The sequence below is a fragment of the Pieris rapae genome, chromosome 4 (genome assembly GCF_905147795.1).
Source record: "Pieris rapae chromosome 4, ilPieRapa1.1, whole genome shotgun sequence".
NCBI lineage: Eukaryota > Metazoa > Arthropoda > Insecta > Lepidoptera > Pieridae > Pieris > Pieris rapae.
The window spans coordinates 2,972,462-2,998,264 of NC_059512.1; the positions used below are offsets into that span (position 1 = coordinate 2,972,462).

The 25,803-nt window shown below is 31.9% G+C and overlaps 1 protein-coding gene across 1 annotated transcript; it reads right to left on the bottom strand.

The window, feature by feature from the left end:
* Positions 1-553: 553 nt before the first annotated feature.
* Positions 554-25,588, bottom strand: LOC111000312 (lissencephaly-1 homolog). Its single transcript, XM_022269709.2, has 10 exons — positions 25,428-25,588; positions 24,052-24,188; positions 10,808-10,961; positions 7,796-7,942; positions 6,485-6,641; positions 5,614-5,791; positions 4,810-4,945; positions 4,177-4,332; positions 3,414-3,609; positions 554-2,900 (listed from the first exon to the last, which is right to left on the bottom strand). The coding sequence occupies exons 2-10, from the start codon at positions 24,087-24,089 to the stop codon at positions 2,827-2,829; spliced, it is 1,236 nt and encodes a 411-aa protein (XP_022125401.2). The 5' UTR covers positions 24,090-24,188; positions 25,428-25,588; the 3' UTR covers positions 554-2,826.
* Positions 25,589-25,803: the final 215 nt, after the last annotated feature.

Consider the following 25,803-nt stretch of genomic DNA (forward strand, 5'->3'; position numbering starts at 1 on the left):
AGAAAGATTATCAATTGCTCGCCCCTGTTTAGGCATATTGACTAAAAGATAAAAAGTCGTAATTTTGTATGAAAATTACAGTTCCCATTCCTACAACTAAAACAGATATTTTAGTGAAATCCATTTGTCAATTATTAAGACACCATTTTAAGAGAAAAAATACTATATGTCACTGTCATACAGTCTATACCTTGAAGTTAGCCCACGAGCCGAAGTATAGCAGATAGCAGTAGTCATTCCCGATAACCAAAACTAATGTGTTCTATTTGAATAGTTTTTGAAGTTATTGGACCGGAGGCTCGAGGCAAAAAACTAGCTTGAGTTAATTCTCAGTTAAGTTTCACGTTAGTGGGTCATGCCTGTACAATGATTTTATCTGACAATGATGACAATTTTAAGGGCTTTTCTCTTAAATTTTGGGGAAAGCGATTTATATACATACACTGTTACTGTCACTGTCACATAGGTTGGGTCCAAGGCTTAATATTAAATGTACCCCGAAAAATCCCCCTGGAGCCATTTAAAAATAATTGTTTTAATGAATTAAAAACGGTTTTTATTGACATATCTGATTTATTTACAGAAAATATTAGACCAAATTCTATGAAATTTTGGTAGGTAAGATTCTATATAAATTTAGATAAATACAGTGGTTATATAGGCACCTCTTGTGGAGAAGGTGGCCTAATACTCATTAAGTATCAAGAGGTTTGTTTAAATTTAAATATTTTAGATAAGCATTGCTGATATAAGTGCAAGTTCTATTTCTCAATAGTTGTAATACAAATTCTTATTTAAAACATACATTATTTGCAAGCTTCAAATTAACTTCTCTCAAGGAGATTATAATGGCAGAAAACACTGAGCGCTTTATAAAGTACAAATAGCAATACTGGAAAGCTTTGTGTGATTAGTTTCAGTACTAGAACCGGCAGAAAGACAGCGTGCAGTGTTCTACAAGGTGTACAGAATGCTATGCTAATTTATACAATTTCTTCATGTACAAAACTCTAAAACTCCAAAATGCTCCATGCTGGCAAATTCTATTTTAGGTTTGATTGAATATTAGCATAACAACTCAAACACCTATAGCTTAAATCTAAGACACAACAAATTACACAACATGAGTATCTATTATAACAATGCACCCAACACAGTTCCATAAACTACCTCATTTATAATCTCCTTGAACATTATGACTCTACAATAAGCAAATAACCATGCAAGTACAATGCTATGCCACTATGGCCTGTCCAAGACAACTGATTTTAAAGGATCTAATAATTTGGGCATGGTTCAGTTGTACATAAGATACTGTATTGCCACTCAGACATGAGCTACATAAAATGAACTTGTCTCTGTAAACATAATCAATTTTAAGCTGACCCTAAATTGTATTAACCGAGTCTTTTAAAAACGATGTCATGGACAGTTTGGCAACACTTTCTAAGCAAATCCAGTAAACATGAATATTCATTAAATAATCATTTTACTCCTCCTATTCGATGCTCAACATTTAGCACTGCAAAGCTAATATTACGACCTACACTACCCCTATTCTAGAAATACGGCCAACCAAATTCCACAATTTCAATAAATAACTAAAATTTTCAAACAGGCATCAATAATTATCTTTGAATCTAGCTACCTCAAGCGGGATAGAAAAAATATTAGTATTATATCACACACTTCAGTTTACGTAACTTGTATGATATACAAAACTTAAAATTAACGCTACAGTAAACTTAGGTTGCATAAAAAATCACTTACTCGCAATTTATGTGCTACAAATTAATTTTGTTTGAGACATTTAATAAAATATTTATTGAACATGTAAAATAAATAAAAAAATTATACACTCTAACTTATAGTTAAAGTTTTGAGTTGACAAAACTTAAAATAAGTTCTATTCAATTTACCGTCGATACAAACCGAACTTAAATCGATCACGCCTCTGACTTTGCAGGGTAACTACCCTCAATTCGCTAACCTTTACTATTGCTTAACTTTTGAACTCGAGAATAACATGAGAGCATCCATCTCGTTCCTTTGAGAACAAACTGAGTGAGACAGGGATATTTAAGCTACTATATGTTTCCGGCTTGCCATTCCCCTATTCAATAGTAAAGTTTTGCGAGGATTCCATATGAGAAAAATCTTGATCATTAATGTTGTTGGCACTTGCTAACAAACATAATGAGATCGTGTAGAGACGAATATATGTACAAGAAATGAGTATGTGATTAGCGAACAAATCCAATGATTGTCATGAATTCAACTAACAAATTAAGGTACAGGTTTTAGAGCAGACAAAAATTAACTATACCAAATAAAGTTATATCTAAACATTCTAAAAATAACTAAAAAACAGAATGAAATAACACAGCTTGGCTCCTCACATCGTTCCGGTGACTACGTCAGATGTTAACCCAAAAAGTGATAACCGCCAATATTTAAATAAAATACACTTTTAAAACTGGATAATAAAATACCTAGACGTTTTTTTCTTAATAATGTATAATTGAAGCAACAGATGGCGCTAACATTAATAAGCCTTCAACTGTATTGTAAGCGAGAAGAATATAATTGAGAATAAGTTTAAATCGTAAAAAAACTGTATTTCATTTAAAATCGCGAGTTAAATAATCGTAAAAACAGCCGACTTGAATGGAATGTGTTGTTATCGGTAATTATAGACGTATCACCATTATGGAGGAATGAATATCAATTTTTTCTTCACGTTTATCGATCGATTGATTGCAGATTTCGTAAATGTGAAATTAATGATATCATCGGTGAGTTTAAGTTACTATAATGGCAAAGCTATTAACGACACTCCCAAACTTTGACCGTCTGATCAACGCTGCCCGATATGACGTATGGCAAGTTTTTGTGGAAATCTGAAACAAAATTGTAATTATTAATTTTTTTTATATTAAAAATAGTCAAAAATGCGACTACCCTGTTTGTGACCGACAGTATTTTTTTAATTTTACTTCCATATATATTTCTTGATATTTAAATATATAGGATACCATTTGACGTTGTATTCCCTATACATACTATATATATATACTATAATATGATAAAAATACTCGTCGGTAAAACTATTTAATAAATAAATTACAGTCAAAATATAAATACTTTTCCCCCTGAATGCCTACCTTCTTTCACCAATTACTGCTGTTAAGTCCTCAAACGTAGAATTATGTAAGATATGCATTTTAATATTTTTCTTATAGAAATTATATTAAAAATAATACAGTACCCTAAAAAAGCTGAAGAGATTGCGCGGTTCATAAATTTATAACTTTAAATGTAAAATTTAAACAAGATTAACTAAGCACAGACAAATCGTAATTCCAACATTTTAGAGAGGTTGATGCAAAATATAGTAAAAATAATGAGCGTACCAAGGCTGGTGGCAAAGTGTTGGTGCGCGTACAAAGTCTTGAGGCAGCGTGTGTGAGCCACGTCCCATACACGGAGGGTCTTATCATCAGACGCTGTCAGAAGGTAGCGGCCTCCAGGATGCCATACAGCACCTCGCACCCAGTTGTCGTGCCCTACCAGAGTCGCCAGGCATACGCCGGTGCTAACGTCCCATATCTGAAGGCGAAACAGTTTGATATATTAAGATTGAAATATTAGTTTAACTCAATATTTTTTAATTAATTTGCTATATTTGTTTTAAATATTGGAGTATTGTTTGATGATTTGCTTTTTTAAAAGAGTTTTTTACGCCGTCTTTTTCTCTCGGCCTACACCCTCTGTCTTCTTAACCGATGAGGAGGGATGCCTAAGGTTCGAATTTAATGACGTGGAATAGATGATACCTAGATGATCTTATGTTCCAAAATAAACGCATTTTTTTAAAATAAATAAAGACATACAAAAGACTAGTTGCTTTGCTATCATCAGTTTAGAAAGGACTGAACATTAGCTATTGACAGATTCTTTTTTAATAGTCTATAGTTAAAATTAAACAAGACTAAAAAATGGATAGATAAGCTAGGGAATTCCCAAAAGTTTAATCTCAGCTAATGGATGTTTTTTTTAAAAGATGTTATACTATAAATTTCATCAAAATTGGTCCAGTCGTTTAGGAGGAGTTCGGTCACATACACACGCACACAAGAAATATATATATACTGCCACAATGATTCTATAATTTACCTTAACAGACTTATCCCTGGAGCCACTAGCGAGGAAGGGTCCTACGTGGTTAGCGCGACGGTTGTCACCACCGGCCGCTTCGTTGACGGCGGCTGCGGCGCTCTCAGGCGCCCACGAGACGCACTCTACCACGTGCTCGTGCTCACGTAGCTCCATCTGTAAATTTTCAAAAATAAATAATTAAATAATTTTATTTAGGTAATATATGCCAACTTATCTGCTCATAGTCAGAAGACTGATTGCACGATGCGCTCTTGAAAAAAAAAAAAAAAAAGGTAATATATGCCATGATTAGAAACACAGTTCATTCCTAGTCTTTTCAAAGGACAAAACCATTTCAACTAGTGATTTAGTGTTAATGTACGTAAATATTAAGTGCTAAAGAGTGTCTGCAAAATAGAACACAAGAACAGAATGTCTTCTACCCTTTAATAGAGACTGTAAGTAGTGTTATTGGACACTTACTTATATAATAATCCTTTTTAGTAAATTAGGTTAGACTTAAATTACTTATTAGTCTTAAGTTAGGCTAGATCGTAATGTTCCTTGATGTCTTAGTGAAGACACATGTATATAGAAAAAAAAAAAATCCTAGTCTTGATACAAATGTAATTATATGATGCTGCAAATTACCTTGCACTCATTAGTATCAGCATTCCAGATGCGCACAGTCTGATCGTTGGAGCAAGATGCGAGAAGGCTTCCATCAGCTGACACACGCACCATACGAACCCACTCACGGTGACCCTTGTATGTCTTAACACAGTACCTGGAATATAACAATAAAATAAATTTCTTGTAACACTGTCGGTGGTTGTATTTTTTTAAACTTTATATAAATAGCATTGTATAAGCAAACTGATACGATTAGCTATGAAGTTTTATTGAAGTCAACCATGATATTGTTTCATTTTTAGTACTATGAAACTAAATCTCTGTTGAAAAAAAATTGTCATTTTATAAAACTTTTACATTATAGAACATCTTGGAAAAGTTTATCCATGAAGAGTTATAAGTATATTTAAATGAAAATACACATAATTTAAAAAGTAAGACAGTTTTCAATATATACTATACTTTTAGTTTCCACATCAATTGAGTCAAGATTTCTAAAATATATTCCGTCTTATAAATGTTTATTTATTATTAATTACAGAAATACACACATTATCCTTACAGTCTATGCCAATACGATAATATAAACATTTCGTTTCGTATTAGTGGCAATAATAATATATTATATTTAAAAAATATTAAGAAAGAATGTCCTACGAAACGAAATAAGTCTGTGTATAACCTTCCGGAATGTGCAGTGCACCATTAAACTCTTTTAAAAATAGATTGGATCTTTTCTCCAAATCTCAAAATACGCGCGTATCAGCTTATTAAGGTGCTAGTGTGTTTAAATACATAATAATAATGTTTAATATGACATACCCAGTGGCAACCTCCCATGCCTTGATGGTCTTATCTCGGCTGGCCGAGTAGACAATATCACCGCTGGGCGAAAAGGACACAGATGATACATTGTGGTCGTGACCATGCATTGTCTTCACACATTCAAATGTCTGATTGAAGTCCCACAGCTTAATCGACATGTCTGCACTGCATGATACTGGAATAATTTCGGAAATAAATAAAATAGTGTTTCTTAAAACATAACAAACAAAACATCGGTTTTGCTAAACCTTTTGAATGGCTCGATATAAACATCATGAATTTTGACTAGAGTGTAGTTAACAGACATTTCTTTTTACAGAAAAAAATATGACTTGAATATTTTGAATATTCTATATTATTTTCAAAGTCGTCACAACATTTTTGTATCACGAATGTTGATATGGCTCTATACTAAAATGGATCTATGACTAAAGTCAGATTTTTCATGCCGTAGAATTCTGGTATTGTATTTTTATTTGTTTGTTTTACTCAATATTTAATACAAATATTACAATATGTCGAATTAACTTTAATTCTTAAGCTGGAATCACTGCCTACTAATTCCAGGTTCAGTAAACCTTGTAAAAAATGTTATCTTTACTTGTGCGTTTTTTCTGTTTGTGATGAAAAGAGACGTAATTCTCACTCGCCGTAAAACCACTTTTAATGTGGAGCACCACCGCACTTAATAAAATGGATAAATCCACTAACAAATAAAATGTTAGTATACACTCAGATGTTCAGACTCATATTGAAATTGAAAAATCCGTCCAAAAAGGTTTGTGATCTCTGTCATGTCAAAAAATGACAGCTGTCAGAATTCTATGGAATTAAAAATCAAGAGTATGGCAATTATTTAAGAACGTACCTAACAGCTTTCCGGAATGGTCGAAAGCGATATCTTGTACAGAGTCAGTGTGACCCTTGAGGGTTCGTTCGAAGTCGCCATTTTCGAAATCCCACACCTTGATGGTGGCGTCCTCGCTCGATGACACTAATAAACTGAACACTGGGTGAAATATTACCTGAAAAATTACAAACAAATTTAGGCTTAACGAAATTAATTACGCACACATATATTTGCTCAAACCATAATTAAATAATATTTATTGGGTCTTTTTAGTGAGGAATAGGATAAAAATATATTTTAAACATTAAAAAAAATTTACATGATAATGTATTATCATTACACATTACTATTTTTTATCTAATAAAGGTTGGTTGCTGACTTAAAAATATATATTAAACAAATAGGCATTAGAAGACGAGATTAATAATGAATAGAATCTGTATTACTACTAAAAATACTATTTTTATATGCATAACCGCAACAAAATACCGTTCTGCAAATAGTATGTAAGCAAAAACATCAAGATGACAACTCTTAAAGTAATCATTTTTGCTTCCAGCATGGAATGTTAGTATATAACTCGAGTCTATTTATAGAACAACGCAGGTGGCAATGCCAGTTATTCTTAGCAATTACTTGCATTTATTTTAATTGTGAGTCCGGTGACCTGTTGTTATATTTTAGTATAAAAAATAACAACCATCTGACAGCTCAGTTGCGTATAATGTCACTAATCAATCAGGATGCCTTAACAATAATGAATACACAATTGTGTCTTCTTGCCCTTAAAATCATGTATGTGTGCGAGACTCAAGCCCAAATATTTGTCATCACGCCTATGAAGTTCGATACTTCCACGGTAATTAAACTTAGCCAATTTTAATATTCATCCGATCTGTGTCTAAGAATCATAAAGATGAGAAAATTGAGTTTTCCAGACACCTACATATTCCTATATTCTATGATTATCTTATCTTATCTTCACGATAAATACGTTCATAGAATAATTAACGAAATAGAAAAGTATTTATAGAGTTTTGTATGGACAACTTGAGCACCTTATGCACACACTTGGAACTAAAAACGGAAGCCAGAACGATTTCGTATAAGCTACCAAACGTTTCAAAACACTGAACAAATGACGTGGTATAAATACGTATTCTTTTAAAATACTTGATCAGAATATGTAATGTTACTTGGTCTAATAACTTATTACTTACTACATGTACACTACAGTCCTTTTTGTCGTGTCGTACAACTAAACAGCAACTTTCCAAGCATTAATTTCATTCGAACGTTTTGGTGTTTATGCTAATTGAACAATTTTACCTTAGTAATAGTAGCACGGTGGCCGGTAAGGCTGAACTTCTCTGGCGGACGAGGTATCCACTCAGTGGGCGTGCGCTTAGCACGAGTAGGTGCACCCTCTATAAACTCCTTCTGCGCCTCGGATAACTTTGATTCCAGTTCCATCACCTGTAATTCACAACCAAAATATATCTGAAATGTTTGGAGTTGTTTCAATTTTCATTCACATTTTTATGTAGGAATAAAAGACTTTTTTGTATAACATAAAAGCTAGGCTACAGCTGATTTTTTGTGTGCATTATCGCTACTTTTATCTAGTCACAATGGCAGCGTTCGTCAGAAAGCTTCTTTCTCTGACTTACAAAATAGGACTACCACGAAAGTGTTTTCATTTCCGGGTAAATACATGACACTTACTTGTAACGTAGCTTTTTATTGGTATAATAATCAAAATCGGTTTAATACTTGCAAGGTACGTAACCTCATAACCCTTGTCTCTTTATAATATGTAGTATAGATTTATTTTGAAATAAAACCAGGTTCGACAGCCCAATTGTATCAATTATGAAGGTGTTAAAATTAGGGTGTTGCAAACCAATATTATATATTATTTTAATGGGCATCACTTAATTAAAATATTGAACTGCCTTGCTTCATAACTTTTACTTTACAGCATACGGATTAAAGTAACTACTCTAACTTTCATATAATGTGTGTCGAAAGCAAATTTGCAATATGTTTATAAATTACATGTGACATGATAAAAAGTCAGTAGGTTAATTATATCCACCTGATGCATTAGCTAACGATTATAACTGTCAATCTTAACGACACATGCGCTATCGATTTTCTGATATTAAAGAATAGATGCCATGCTATCCAAAAAATGAAATTAGTATATATAAACTCATAACCAGCTTCAGTGACTGTTACCAAGTTTAAAATGTTATTTTTAAATTTATGTAGAAAAACGCTACAAACTACTCGACCCTCCCACGCTCATTAGAAGAATCAATTTTTCACAGGAAAAACGACGAGTTTAAGATTAAAGTCACTTAGCGGTTTAACTGAAAAATAAAAAAGACTTGAATACCTGATAACAAAAGTATTTAAAGTTAAAACGAAAATGTTCGCTAGAAAATGAGATCTTCTATATATGTATAAAAAAATGTGTCTGGAGAGTTCTTATATTTAAGCAACATAGTTGCTCACCTAAATATTAGATATTTTTATATAATGCTTGTCTGCACATCACGGAGTTATTAAAATATATCTATATTAGATGTGTACAAAAAAACCTACTACATGCATTAGCAATGAAATAAAATCTGTTCACTAATGTAAGCTGTGCAGATAAAAGTCAACCACGAATCATTGTTAAAATATGAAAAAATTAACACTTTTTGCAATATGTACATCATACTCTGCCAACTTATAACTAAGAATTTTTTTATTAATAAATATATGTAAAATGGGTGTGTTAATTACATATGCTATATTTTAATGAAATTAAATAAGTACATTCCATACGGAACTCATAAGTGCAGATCGTTGCAAAGCCGAGGCAGGCCAGTGTTTTACAAAAGCCTGATAGCGACCTAGAAACGTCGTCGCAGCGATCGATAGCCATTCCCTAGGCTAAGCTTGGATCGCATGCCAGCTACTTGCATTTTACAACACAAGGAAAATTTTAAAAATGGAACATTATAGACGTTTAGTGCAGTGTATATTTGAGTTGAAAATTGAAAGGACAAAAATCATACATTAATATTGATAACGTTTTAATCGGCAGATTTTTAATTATAGAGAAAAACATTCATGGCTCAGCCAGTCAAACACCTAGTGTGTTGAGGAGTGGAAGACATATCGGAATACATTCACTATGCACAATTTTTTGATTATTTTTTTATTATTGTGAACACAAAATGAAATAGAAGCCTTGCTGGCTGGTGAAATATCAAGTCAAACAAAAAAAGGTGACAATCTACTACAGGTTATGTGACTACTGACTTATTCGATCCAAAGATACAATACTTTGTGCTATACCCTTTTCTTGTAATCAATAAGATGCGTCTACAAGCATTTCAAGGCTAAACGAGGGTCGCAAACGCGGTGCATTGTTTTCATATACGAAGCCATTTCCGCACACCCTCACCCCTATTAATTATATAATAACATGTGTTTAAAAGTAGACTTGTCTACTTATTAGAAGAATGGGACATTTAACACAAAATGAGAAACGAAGGCTAACTTTTTATATTCTACATATTTATTCAGGAAGCGCAAAATACTACATGTGTTTTTCTATAAATTTTGTTTTTAACCTGATATAATAATAAGTTTTTTAAATAGAATGGATGCGTTGGAGTTTTTGCTCTCTTGCTATTAAATATAATTTATTATAACAGGTATTCTAATATGAAGGTTATCATGTAAAGCATTTAGTCCTATCATGTGCCTTTATTCCCAACCAATACCCCCGATCGTCAATTTTTCATATAGAAGTTTACAATATAGGCCTAATAATTAATCACATATAACTTTGCACCAATTAGCTCGTAGGGTTAAAAACATGTTTTAACGTTCCAATTTGAACCGTTGCCTAATTAACAAATTAACGTTATTTTTACGAGGAAAACGTCGTGAAAACAACGTAGGCGCAACCATGACCTTATTACGCAGCTTCGTATTTTAGAACTACGTAAATCTAAATCAATCAGACAAGATTTACTTTTCTGGAAAATAAATAGTATAGTATATATATAGTACGGTTTCTTATTAGCTGTTACGAAATAATTGTACAATATTAAAAACGAACAATCGAACTAACGAAAAATTAGATTGCAATCGATTCTGTTCCAACTAATTTAGGACCTATAACTTGTATATCTAAACCCCACAAAAGAACCAATCCTCTTACACGAACTAAATACATAATCCATTAACAAAAATAGCCTGTATTTCTCTCCACTTGTAATACAATTAAGGATTTTAAGTTGCTATTCGATCTATAATTTTCTCAAACAAACCTACTTTTTTCTGTAGCCTGATAACAGACGTCCACTTCTTCTCGAGGAGGCCACCAAATTTTCGATCCATTTCGCCTGTCATATCCGCTTCCTTCTTGAACGCTTCCAGCGCGTCCGTGTATCCATTGCTGCCTAAGTAGTCGGCGATAGCTTTGTTGCTGAAAATAAATAAATCACATAATTAAGCTATAGGTATTTTGAACTGATTTAATTTTGTGTTCGTAAAGTGACTTAATAAATATAACTCTTTAAAGATGTGATAATGAAATCGCAAATACGCGATAAGGACCCGCACCCGCTTTTCTGTTCGGCCAACTAAAATCAAACGACACGTATTGCTTGTATTGTTCATATCCAAATAACAAAGAGGAATACACCAAAAAATACTCAAATTAAAAACAATCACAAGCATCACAGACGAAATTTATGTACTAAGCATTTCGACATTGTCGCAACAACAAGGAATTTTAAACGATTGTACGACCTTTACTACGTGTACTAGTTTTCCTAAAAAGATAACTCTTTCGTCCTTCCATTGCTATATCCGCTTATACGGACTAGATGTCTTTAGTAGAAAATGAGGAAATAGAGGAAAAATATCTATGAAGTCGAATAATGTGTAAGAATACATCAATTATATCAATCCATCTATTATACGGAAACGCATCAGTTAAGATTTGAGGTTAAAATTCGTTACTAATTTGGAACATTTTTGAAAAGCCAAAAGAAAATTAATTTTAATTTTAATTTAGAACAGATATGGCGTCTGTCAACAGTAAGGTATAAACTTAAACAAAAGCAAGACGATTACAGACATCAGCGAATTAAACGCGTTCATATGAATGCATGTAACCTTAAAATAACTTATAACGCCAAATCACTGTATTATCAAAATAAACAATTCCGCATACTATCAAGAATAAATTAAATAAGCTTAGGTTGATGTCATCGTCCATTTTGTCAATGTCACGTAACGCACCTGTATAGCTTCAGCGGCTCGCAGCTGCCGACAAATTGTTTCTACTAACCTTTAATCATTGTTTTTAATCAATAAAAACTACCGAATACTTAAATAAACTTACGCCCTTAAAATGCATATACTTTTGGTATAAGTTGCCACTTTTACTGTGCAAAAAAGGTACAACTTAAGTAGCCAATTAGATCATTAATAATTTAGTACAATCGCCTTCAATACAGGACTTGATGATATGGTTACATTCATGTGAACTTGTGATATTGAACAAAGTGGAAAATTTTAATTATACGAAAAATTTATTTTTAATAATTCTTTTTCTGCACCTTCATATTTCTTGTACTGTTTAGTGATACCACCACCCATGGACACTTACAATTCCAAAATGCTAGCAAGTGCGTTGCCGGACTATCAAGAATTGACTACACTCTTTTCTTGAAGGACCCTAAGTCGATCAGGTTCCACATATGGAAATTCAAATGCGTATTTTATATGTAGTTGCAAAATTGATTTAGGAGTCTTAGAAGTCGCACTTCTTCGAGCAGGCAAAATATGCTTTGAGCTAATTAAATATTTTAATTAGTAATTCTAAGACCTACAACCTACAAATTCCTGTCCGATCACTGTCAAGAGCTCAGCCGAAAGTTAATTATTAAGTGATGTGAGAAATGATTTAATGAGTCTAACAACAATTAAATTACTTCATATATTAGATAAATCTTTCTTTGAAATTGTACACGCGAAGTACAAACTTTCTAATAGAAATTGTAAGGAAAAGCTTGATTAGAGTTATTCCATATGAATTATGTATAAGTTTTGATTGAGGTCTAAGAATTCAAGGTAATTACACTAATTATAATTAAATTGTAAGCGTTTAATAATTTTATATTGGCGTATCGATAGAGACGCCTATAGTATCTTATTTAATTCATATTTTTTTAATGACCACGACGTTTTTAAGTTTTTCAAAACTTATCGCATGAGGCTGCGATTGCAGTTAAACAGTAGTGCTCTTCAGAAAAATTATGCTGATGTTAACAAACAGATATCCTTGGAGCTGGCTACATTATTTGTTGATGTGTCACATCTGTTAGATTGAGATGCAACATTTAATTAAACTCAATTTTTCTGGGCTTGAAACTCAGAATCATCAGGCCTCATTAAACTACGTAACATTTGTGCCAAGAAAGCTAATGATTAAACAGTTATAAAACCAATGACAGAATGTTAATTTCTCGGCTATTTTAAGTTTGCAATGTCTAGTGAAACTAAATCGATTGTGAAGAAAAACAGATGCGCGGGAGTCCCTATTGTTCGCGTGGGAGTTATAAAAGTTACTTTATTTTCTGCAAGTGAAATTTTAAAAAGCGAATCTATATCGTTATGGAAAGTTTTAGAATTATTTCATTATGTAAGCCAATACCTGATCACTTAGCTATTATGATCTCTTACTGATCATATATTTCTCATATTAACGTAGGCCGCTTTAAAACAAGTGAAATGTCTGTTTTTTTTTCAAACATTTAGTACATATGGGACGTCACCCAATTAAGCTCACCTTATGAACACCTTGTAACACAAAATACTTGGCGATTGAAGCGATTGGCAGCATTTGTTGCTCCTTCTACGCCTTTGATTTGAAATATGTAATTATTGTTTTATTTGGAAACCAAACAGATATATACATATCTATACAATTAAAAAAAGTTAAAAATAAAACATCAAATAGACAACACAAAATTTATATAATAATAGGGAAGAGAGACACAAGAATTAGGACATTAACAGTTGTTTTAAATTATTATTATCAGCAGTAGAGGAGTGCGAAAAAAGAAAATAGAACAGGCAGTTAATGTTAATTCAAAGACCCATTTTATGTTACTAAATGTACAAAAGTTATCTTTTAATAAAATATTTTATTTATACCTCATCGCGACTGTTATCAGACGCCAATCAAACCAACTATCCATTAATAATAATTTTAGTATAAAAAAGGAATCAACGGCGCTACAAATTCTTTATATCTGATCCTGAGACTTGTATCTGTTTTGTAATGATTGGCTTTACTTTTAATGTAAGGGAGTAATCATTTTATGTACCCGCCTTTATATGGGGTTGCAATCAAGTTCATTGGCTCGTGGGTTCAAGGGGCTTTGTGAATTTTAGGTGTTCAACCTTCAATCGAAAAGTTAATGCGACAGTGTTATGTTAATGTGGACTGGGTGGGAAAGAAATAAAAAAATCAATAGCACATAACGATCATACGTCTCTCTAATCGGAAAAAAGGTTATCTTTTGGTCCTGAAACATCGACTTTTTGGGTCTAACAATGGTTTCCTTACAATGTTTTCCTTTGCAAGTGATTGTTAAATAAGCACACAGAAAGAAAGTCCATTGGTGCACAAGCAGGGATCGAACCTACAACCTCAAGGATTGTAGTCGCACGCCGAATCTACTAGGCGTATACGGTGGGATATAATTTTTTAAAAGAACACTTAGATGTTTATAGTTTTAGATTAAATTTAGATTATTACCCCATTTGCTACATTTTTCACATACATATATCGCTTATTAAATATCAACAGAGAGTTCAACGTACGAACACGATTATCTCCAAGCCAGTGTCACGTTACATAAGAAACATACAAACCGCAGTCATGCCAAAGATATTCTTTAAGTATTGTGTAAGAAATAAATCTGTCTATTCTTAGATATGTTTCCAGTTGCATATCTGGTCTGATAATACAGTCAAAATCGTTTATAAGCGCCTCAAAAAAAAGAATTGAAATTACCCAAACATAATATACCAATAATTGAAATAATAGTAAATGAAAAGTTTTATAATTTTACTTTGAATTCTAAAAACTTTTTCAGTCGTTGTCATTTCTTATAAATTTGAGCCACAGATAATCTAAGTTCGTAAAGCTTTAGCAAAAAACAGCTTACGCAATTTACAGTAAAAAGTTATGTTTAAAGTTTTTGCAAATGTACTTACGCAGCGAAAGTGGTTTTGTATGAACTCACCTGGGAGTAACTTTCACGAACTATTTCTACGCATGAAATGGCAAAGGGTCTATCTCAAGTTGTGTTAACGATTTTTAATAAATGTACGCTAAAAGGTATTGTCATGGGAAGTTTTCGAAGTAACATGAAAGTAAACCTATTTTTCATTAAATCATAAAAATGCAGCTCATATAAATATTATTATATTGTAATATAACAGATTAATTACATTATTCTCCTATATCGTAGATATAGAGACATATCAAAATATTCTTGAACACTCAGGACGTTAGCAAACTGTGGCGCTACATCCCTTTAAGATTTGGGCCTTAAATTCCCCTTCTGAATCACTTTCGTTTCCTTCACTATACGAGTGACTATTTGACCATAGACAGAGTCCATTGGTACACAGCCGGGGTTAGCACTTACGACATCGGGGATATGATTCACACGCGTAAGCCGAGCCAAAATACAGATAATAAGCATCGGGAATGTATTATTTTATTTAAGTCTTTCATTTTCTCGCTATAGAACATATTTTTGTACTAATTTAAAGTTAGTAAAAAAATATGTTTTATAGCGAGATGAAATGAAAGACATTTTAATTATTCGTGCTATGTTTACATAAATTAAATGTTTAATTATGAAGATATTTGAATTAAACGGTTTCACATATCTAAACCTCTGATGTTATATTGCATATAAACTTCAGAGAAATATTCGCTTAGCAATGGCGCTAATCATTCAACGACACTCCAATATTTTATTGGCAAGTAGCTGTCAACATAAAGACCAGCGTAAAGGCCTGTATTCACTCTGATTAGTGCGAGTGAATGTGATTGAGGCTGATTAGTGTAGGTGTGTAGTGCAATTAGAGGCCAATTCTTGTTAAGTAAATCCGACGCTTAACAATAAAATGTTGACAGGCAAACTGCGAGAGGGACGTGGCTACTCGTAGTTTGCCTGTCAACAACGCAAAAAATCACGTTGCTACGCAGACAACTAAGGGGGCGTCCATAAATTACGTGAGGTGTTTAAGGGGGGGGGATGGGGTCGAGTCAAATCTCATCTAATCTTACGTTGGAGAGAGGGGGGGGGGGTCTCGGCAAATATCACGCAATTTTTTTTCTGATTGAAACAAAAAAAATTATACTATTTTGGTCCATTTAATCCAGATTGTACATGCTTAAGATTTAATATTAAGCGTAATCGTAATACGATCGTAAATAAAAGCACGAAGCAAATTTGTTTTTTTTCTTTTTACAATAACAATCCAACGCGTTTACGTAAGAAACTCACATTTTGAAAAATCTCACGTGAGATTGGGGGATGGGGGAGGGGGTTGAATAAAATCTCACGACATCTCACCAGGGGGGAGGGAGGGGCAGAAAATTAAAAAAAATACACCTCACGTTATTTATGGACGCCCCCTAATCACCTGCACTAATCAGTCGCAGTCCACACTTGTTTTCTCGCTAATCACTAATCAAAGTGAATTCTGACCTTTAGGACAAGCAAGCGTCTTCCCTAGGAATTGAGAAACACTAGGCTAACAAAGCTAATCTACGTAATCAATAATTGTAATGTCTTTAATGAATTAAAAAAAACAAACAGTTTGTTCAGTTAACAAGTAACTACAGGATGAATCCTGTAGTTACTTGTTAACTGAACAAACATAATGATGCAAATCAGAGTAAGCGTAACATTGCAATGACTATTCAACTCGTACCTTCAAAGTAAACAATGTCTAATGGTCGAGTTTCTACATCTTAGGGAGCTATTCAAACAATTTGGTGAAAGGGATTCTGATTCGAGGCTGGTATATAGAATATTTATCAGGAAACAAAAAGATAATTTAATAGAAACACCAAGAGATATAAAATTCAAAATTAAAATTCAAAAGTTTCACAGAAAAAGAGTCATTGAAAGCCAAGACAATACAATATAGAAAATCACAAATAAGACAACAAAAATACAAATAATAATAACAATGAAAAATATACAAGGCTTAAGAAAATCTAAAGAAAATCAGAGAGACGGATCAGTACCAACATACATTTGTTTTTTTTTAATACAATGGGCCTTAGACAAAATTAACTAGACGTCACCAGCTAATACAAATGATAATAACTCACGCTTGTCACGTATCTTTATACAAATTGGACTGGAGTAAGGAGGTTAGAAAATATTTTTTTAATAATGTGTCCCTATATTATATTCTAAGCTATTATAAACCTTACGTAGCTTATTTCATAAATTACGTATGAATTTATAAAAAAACATAACATAGAATTATAAAACTTATAATAATAAATTCTATGATTCTTTAAGTTAAACCCAATGCGTAAAACTAGTTACGAAAAACAACATACGTCGATCACCTGTCGTAAGGTACTCAAAGAAACCTAAAGACACTGCCCATAATAGAGCACGTCCCGCGTCATCAAAACAAAAGAATTAAATGGAACTAGCTGTAATTAGTCTCATCGCAATGAAGAGCACGTAAGAATTTACATATTTACTACACTCGAAGTCATAGTCGTTTCCGAAAAGTTACGCCATGACTATGTTGCCTAATAAACCTTACATGCGTTAAACCTAATTCCCATTTCCATTTACATATCAGGCATTATTTTTTAAAACTATTCGTAGATAAAATTTAATCCTTCAGTTGTCTAAGGAAAACATGGTGGATTACGAATATCCATAACGTTAAATCACCTGCACCATGAGCATACCCCATATAAACACTACGCAAAGCACAACGAATTAGCGGCCAATTTTTATTGATATTTCTCCCGTAAATATATTTTTGTATGTATTCGATCTTTGGCCATATGATAAGTTTATTTTATGTTTATAATATTTTAGCTGTAGGAATACGAAATAAATAAATAATATCATTTGGTATTATGCGACAACGAATGTATGTAAAATTTATATATGACAATGGTTAGTGACAAATTATATAAGTGGATAGGGGTTTGGTTTAAGGTACTGTTTTGGAATATCTTACGTTTACAAGAGCACAATAAATGCATGCCCAATATTATACTTTTTTTAACATCATAACCTTATAGTGGATGTAAGACATGACTTTTATTACGGTTCAAAAGAACTCCAAAATTTTACTACTGAATTAAATTGTTTTTTTAAAAGCTGCAAAAAAATAATTCAATCCCCATCCCTACAGATGTATTTCTATTTCTGTGATTGGCCTTCATACTTGACAGAATCAGTTCGTATTATTTCAATAAAAATCGGATATATTTATCGACCGCTTAACCTATCTGAAATGTGTGTTACGTTTGTTTATAGTAGTGTATGCATTGCTTCAAGGTTTGTTTAGATAAGCATTATTCGAATATTGCGTAATAGCCTTGTTTATTTTAACACGCATCTTTCATTCATGCAGGTTATTCGAGTGAAAAATTATACCGATTACATATCACAAGTACAGAGAGGGTGGATATAAAGGGTAACTCCACCCTATTTTAGCTTTCTCAAACATTTAAGAACTCTAGCCATCATAGGAAGCTAACATCCTCGTAGTTCAGCCGCATTCATTTGTAAAGTATCAAACGGATATTCAAGCAACGATTACCCATTATGGCTACGAAAACAAATTGGACGGCGTCAGCCAGTTCCAAAATAGGGTTCCAATAGTCAAACAAGGGTTGATTGCGGACACGAATTTAAAGGCGTACGTCTTAGTTTTTTCTGTACCGTTATTCTGTTTCTAACATACAATAATTGTTGTCAACTCGGCTAATAATAAATCAGAATCTAAACATATTTATATTCTATCAATGTATATATTTTTCAGCATCAATGACGCAATTATGAATGGCAGAGTTAAAGCTTTTGTCCTCCCATTGCAGGGAAGAGGGGAAGCCTCCCACGCGTATCGATCGAGCTTAGGCGCCGGCTTTCTACGTCAAAACTGAGCTGCGTCATTGCGATTACCTTTAAATTTTATTTCTCACAGTAACAGCTTCTACGAGGATTTTCTTTGATTTGGACTTTAGGTTTTAAGTAAGACAGATTGAAGGAGTAGAAAATATTAACCGATGTATACAAGATTTTTTGAACTGATATGAACAAAAATGTTAAACGATTATATATACTTAAAACATTAGAGACAATTTATAATGATAAGATAAGTAAATTTACCGAGAATACATTAATATATCTACATGTACCTATAAAAAATAAATTACGAAAATAGTTCTGCATTTATACGGAGAAAAACACGTATAAAACCCCTTTTGTGTGTTGTGTTGAATAAATGTTTAAAAATACGAATAAGGTCAACGTTTTCCAAATGAAATATCATTGAACTTTTACCCTGATAGGTTTCAACGGCTTTTATTGATGTCATTTCCAACGAAACAGGAAACGATTAAAAAAAGATCTTCCGCAAATGCTATATTATAACGTCCTCAAGACGCGAGCTTCATTAACGCAAAGACTACATATGCGCTCAGGTTTTGCCTGGAAATAACTTTCTAGTCAAATTAAACCACGATTATTGCTATCTGAATCGATATTTGAATATACATACATATATGCTATATGGGTTTGGTTATAAGACCTAATGTTTATCGGTACGAATTTTTTTTTGTATAGGCCTACATAGTATATCAGGCAGTTATGTGGTGGAGAAACTAGGCAGCAGTGGAGTTTCAGATCTACCCTTCCCTAAAACGAACATTATTTGCTAACATATAAAGCTTGGAGTCTTCGGCCGACCAAGGCGACAACTACTCAGGAAATATCCTCAATATTTATGGGCAAATTGAAGCCCGCAGGCCGGTGGGACTAGCGTTACCTCTACCTCGAAGGAGACTAAGAAAATTCATATCGACAAACAACAACACATATCCCAATCTATGGCATCACATAAAACGTTGATTGCGATATTGCGACTAGTAAGACGGACTAGTGGCGGAGAGTTTATTGCCAGTTCTTCTTTTCTGTTCTACGCCCTTGATTTGAGAACTGGCAGTAAATGTAAAATTAGAATCATTTTATATTTCTTTTCTTTTTTTGACGTTCATAAGTGTACATTATGTTACCTATATGAATAAATTATTTTTGTCTTTGTCTTTGGACCGCATTATGAATGTAGATGATAGAAGAATATATAGGTAATATGCAGAGTTCGCGGCATGCGGCAGAATATCTAGCCTTCGACGACCGGTGTCTGCATTCCACGCGATCTTGCAAACCGGCGAACAACGGGTCTTGGACCTTAAAATTACAAGTTCAGTTTCTTGATGATGGGAATGTTTTCTCGCTTATCTGTCTAATGCACATCTAACATCTTATGAGAACTTAAACGATATCTGCACATAGATTATAAAATCTAATACTGGTATTCAGCTAATCAGTGAAAATAATATATTTTTTTTAAATTAATTAGGCTGTCTCTAACGTACCAACCAAGTTTCTTTAAAAAAAGGCTCGAATACAAGATTATAATATAGAAAATTCCTGATTTTAAATTATTTCAGCAATATTTTTTTTGCAAACCAAAAAAAACTGTTTACTTAAAAGAAACGCAAAATAATAAAGTTAATAAACATTCATATTGAACACACAAAGGGCTGATTATTTCGCATACGCATTAAAAAAATATATTATAAATAGTGTTATACACTATTCAAATTTAGAATAGCAAAAATTTATACAAAGTAACACCATCGCGGAATTCCAACGAGTCATAAATTTTATGAGCCAAATATTTGACATAAGTTAACCGCTTTCTACCATATCTAATACAAAGTTGCATAAGAAAGATTACGATCATGATCGATTATGGTAATACTGTGACGTAATTTTTTCTCTAGTCAATTCATTTTAGTTATGTCTCATTCAATTTTATAGTCGGCAGAACTCTTGGCCAACAGACCAAACCATTTGACAGGCGTGCCTAAGTTACTTAGACTGTATTAGGTGTAACATGAACAAGTTGCCTATGACAAAGTCTAGCATCAAAGAGTTCCCACGATGTATTGTATATTATGAAGGACTGTTGCAGAAGTTAGATTAGGTATAATAACAAAGTAAGAGGTTGATCACAATGCTGACAATAAAACTTTACTTAGTGGCGTGGCAAAAAACTACTACTAATTGACTAGTGACAAAAAAGGGCTTTAAGCTCGCCTTAGCGTTTTTGCTTGCTGCTGAATTTAAAAAGTAATATGATACGTTTAACAATAGTGTATTCCTGAAATAGCTCATTAATTCAACGTTTATGGAACACAAATAGCAAACCATATCAAGACGTTCATTATTAAATCTAGATCGTTCAATGATCGTACCTTGCGAAAAGTTTAAATTAACCAAATACATGTTTGATTGACCTTTGAGCAATTCTACAATACCAAATTCAAAGATTAATCATCAGCTCAGTCGTTGAACAATGTCAGGTATTGAGAATTAATAGTTTTTTCACTTTCACTGCTCCACTTATAGCCTCAATAACAAAGCTGTATAAGAGTTACACATGTTTTGAAACAGAATTTGTCTTTAATCCGGTCTTACTGATCCGGTATTGCGGAGCTGTCAAAGCTCATAGGATGAAATCATCTCACAAATAAACAAACTAATGTATGACGCAATATGTTACGACATAAAAAACGAAGTTGTTGCGAACGAAATAATAAAGAATTCGCGTAAATCAAGTTACGGCGTATATCCTACTCTTAATTCATTAGATTTTGGTTAATAAAACATTACGCACGCAAAAAATATTTTATGGTGTCTGCGATTGTTGTGGAGTCATTAGATGATGAATGTTCTTTTAAAAAAATTGAAATGTAATCGGTTATATATATAAAAATAAAAACAATTAAACGAGTGAATCCGACAGCGACCTCGATTCCTCACACAATGTATTTGAACGGAATGCAGAATGATATACTAACAATTATTGAAATTATCGACCAGAGAAATGGATGAGCTGGTCAATATAAAATATCGTGGGAAAATTAATAAATATTAAGTATTAAAAAGTATCAAGACATAGAGTAATGTCCATAAATTCTTGTATTTTACAGAAATAAATTTGTTAAACCTTTATCGAAATTTGCGAATTTGGCCATCTATGTAACTTTCTCAAACAGTTTAAGATAACTCAAGTAAATGTTAATTATACAAATACGCATTTTTACTTAGAAATATAAACCTGTTCATGTTTTCTTAGAAATATTCCCTAATCCGAATTCGTTTAATTTCGATTTAATCTTCGAATAATCTTTAATGCCCGTGTTTTCCTTTCACTTTGGCCCGACGAATGCAAAGATATCGAGTACGTCAGGTCACGATGCGGTTGAGAACATGAATTAAGATAACAGTTATAGAAAATATCGCAAATTAAACTAATTAAAAGTTCAATGAGTTATTGGATCGTCAATAACATACATATAATGTTTAATTATCAGGTGCATTTAGCGAGACTGGCATTTAAGTAATTTAGAAGATATGAAATATCATATCAATTCGTTTATGGCCGAATCAGACGACCTTGATTTATATACCAAATCAGTGTAGTAGATAAGGATTTGTGCTGTAAAGAAAGCTGTTTGATATTGTTTCGTTTTGTTCTGCGGGGTCAACGGCACAAAATTATAGCACTGTTACTTTCAAAGGTCAGATGACGTGTGAGGCGATAGCAGGCGCAAACCTTCATTTTTTTGTACCATGAAAAAGTAAATTTCTATTTCTTGTTTCACTGTATTAATATAAAATGTCTCTTTTGTATTAGAATTTTCGATATAGTTGTGTATTAGCTCATACAGGTGTTGTTTGGAATAAGGTATCAAATTTATTGCCTAGAATAATTCAGAGCCTATTCTACCATTTGTTATGTAAGAAACCGAAAATTTAACTTAAACAATTAAGTAAGTTTTAAAATTCCTCATTAAGTGACCTTGAAAAAGGATAAAGAGTTTTTGTCCTAATTTTGAACAGACCTGCGTCTAAGCTAATTTACTTATAAGAAAAATCAAACGGTAGTATATTATCTCAATCACAAGTTATTAAATTATCCAGATAATATTATATCATCCGATTCTACAAGTTTAAATTTAACGTAATAATAAACACTAATAAAACACTAGACACGCGGAAGGAAATCAATCGTTAAAATACGGTTACACATACCTAACTGGATTTGTTGAGCAATTAAAGATGTGAAATTAAGACAACTGCTTAATATTACTATTACATAAGCTTAGCTATAAAACAATTTTAAGTCAGAATATATTTGTTAGTTAAAATTGTAAGAATCACATTCATGGGGAGAGGTTTGAAGTTAAACTGAATGTACATAAAACCTGCCACAAGTTATCAGAATTCCTGCACTTAATAATTTAAAATTTCTACACATCATTGCATTAAAATGAACAATCAAACAATTCTGTTCACAAGAACAGTTATGAATATTTTATTACATTATTGCTAAATCTTGATATAATATTGTATAATACAGTTTATTAATGATCATGTTTCCAAATGCCAACAAAAAGCATTTTAATGTAACATTGAGCAAATAAGATTACTGGGGCAGTGGACTTCCTATATTTCATTTTAAAGGGACATAATACAACACTTAAATATTGAACAGAATCAGTGGGTCAGCCTTGAATGCCTTAAATGGCAAGATAAAGATTTAAGCTTTTTAAAACCAAAGCATTTATATATTATGTTCACTATAATATACAAATTTTACTAGTATTGCAACTATTAAATCTTTTCCTACTTTTATGATGAGAACATGTTCTATGTGATTTGAGTGCTGTTTATTCCTTTTATCTTTTTATATTTTATCCAATACATTATTTATTAATTCAATTAGTGAAACATTATGTAAAGAATGTAGCTGAAATTTTTAATAAATCTCATCTACAAAAAAATAATTTTCATTAATTATACCAAAGCCAAAGTGTTTACTATAAGTAGGAGCACACAGTTTCTTTATTAAATTAAAATTCCTAAACAGAAATTATATCCCACACATGGACCAAAACTTACACAATTTTTTTTAATTTACTACACATATATTTTTTAATCCTTACAGACTCTTCATGACCTATTTTACATTTTGATTGTAAATATCCCCCAATTTCATATTATTTTCTATGTACTTCTAGAAGATAACTAATATAGTAATGAGTCTTATATGTACTATTAAAGTTTTTGATCAAATATAGTAAGGTTGTCATTCACAATTAGTTAGCTATTATAAATAATAATATAAATACTTACAGCTCCTCTCGTTGTCGTTGTGACAACACCATTTTCATTGTGGTTGGGTGATGCTTGATACTTGGGCCTTAGGTTTTCTGCACTTGAGTTGTAAATTCAGGCAGGTGATGGTGTTAAGACCGTTGCCATTATCACACCTAGGAGCAGAACATGAGGTTGAAATAAAAAAAAATAATTCTGAAAAACCTTAATATATCGAAATTAAAGAAAATTAATATAATTAGTCTCTCTATTACAGCTGTAACTTTTTTATAGTTAGTTTCTATCAATGTAATTTAACTAAAAAGATGAATTCAATTTGCTTTTTAGATATAATTTTGCTATTTTTACACATCTTTAATGAGTGAAATATTAGTTTTATAATGAATTAAAATGAATAAGTTGAGTCTAACATCAGCAGCAGAGACTAGGAAATTTCTATAACATTAATGATACATAGTTAAACCAGAATTACTTATATTCCACTTAATATATCAATTTCATTTGCTACCTATGCCACTTTTTTGGCTTCATCTAATAAGAAATTTTAAGAAACTATGGCTTCTATGTCAAGGATAAATCTATTGTCAATATAGTAGCTTAATTATACAATCAGCTGGTCATTAACCTTAAGATAAGCTAATTGGCAAACAACATTTGTAATGAGAGAATTAAGAATATATCATCACTTATTAGTAAACAAAATTATAGAAAATAATAGAAACAACTTAATAGCTTTAATTTTTTTTTACATTGTTTGTTTAAGCCTTGAATATCTTTGCAAATATATTTTAAAACCAAGAAATATAAAAAAATATACAGAATATTTAACCAAGGTGTTTCTTTTGCACCATGATTTTTATTTAATAATAACTAGAAATATATTTATATTTACAAACTTTGACTTGTATGAATAAGTATTCCTGTAGCTAAGGTATAAAACGTAATTTTTACTTACAGTAAAACGATACACCACTTGAAAAATTACTGTGACTGCAGTTGATTATTTTGATTCTAAATAAGATAGTGGACATATGTATTTATGTTAATAATAGGCTTATATTTTATTATATCTCATAAATTATAAGATGAAAATAAGAAAAATATTAAATGTTTTTATTGTGACTCACAAATCACAATTTACGTCAAAAGATATGTTCTGTCAAATTGCCACATCAACGAAATAAGTTCACAATAGCTGAAAATACATATTAAAATATAATAAAAGAAAATAAATATTTCTAACTAAGTAATATTCTTCCTTAGAGACGTTACTGATATAGAATACTCGTTAAAAATACGAAATAGTCGAACGGCCATATTGCTTGAACGGTAACCGTAGCAATAGAAAAGACCTAAAATATAATCTCTTGCAAACAATTTATCACTATACTTACAAAAAGATACAAACACTTAATCTTGCACTGAATCTAATTATTTATCACACACTTTATTTCACTTCACACTGGGCTCAAGGCAGAAACCGTTTTCGATGGAATCAGCAATGGATCACCGATTGAAATTCTACTCAAGTCTCAAATGACAAACTGAAAATTCGCTGTTAAAATGACAGCTCGAGTAAAACCATAAACTACGCGTCAAGTATTACATATATATCAATTGTCATTTATTTCATATCAAGTGATTATTTGTCAATATCAAAACAGATAATACTAGTATACCATAGTTAAATGAAAATTCAGTTCTAAAATACTAATAATCATAAAAGTGCGGAAGCTTATGGAGAGAATATCAATTTAAATTATTGTAGTC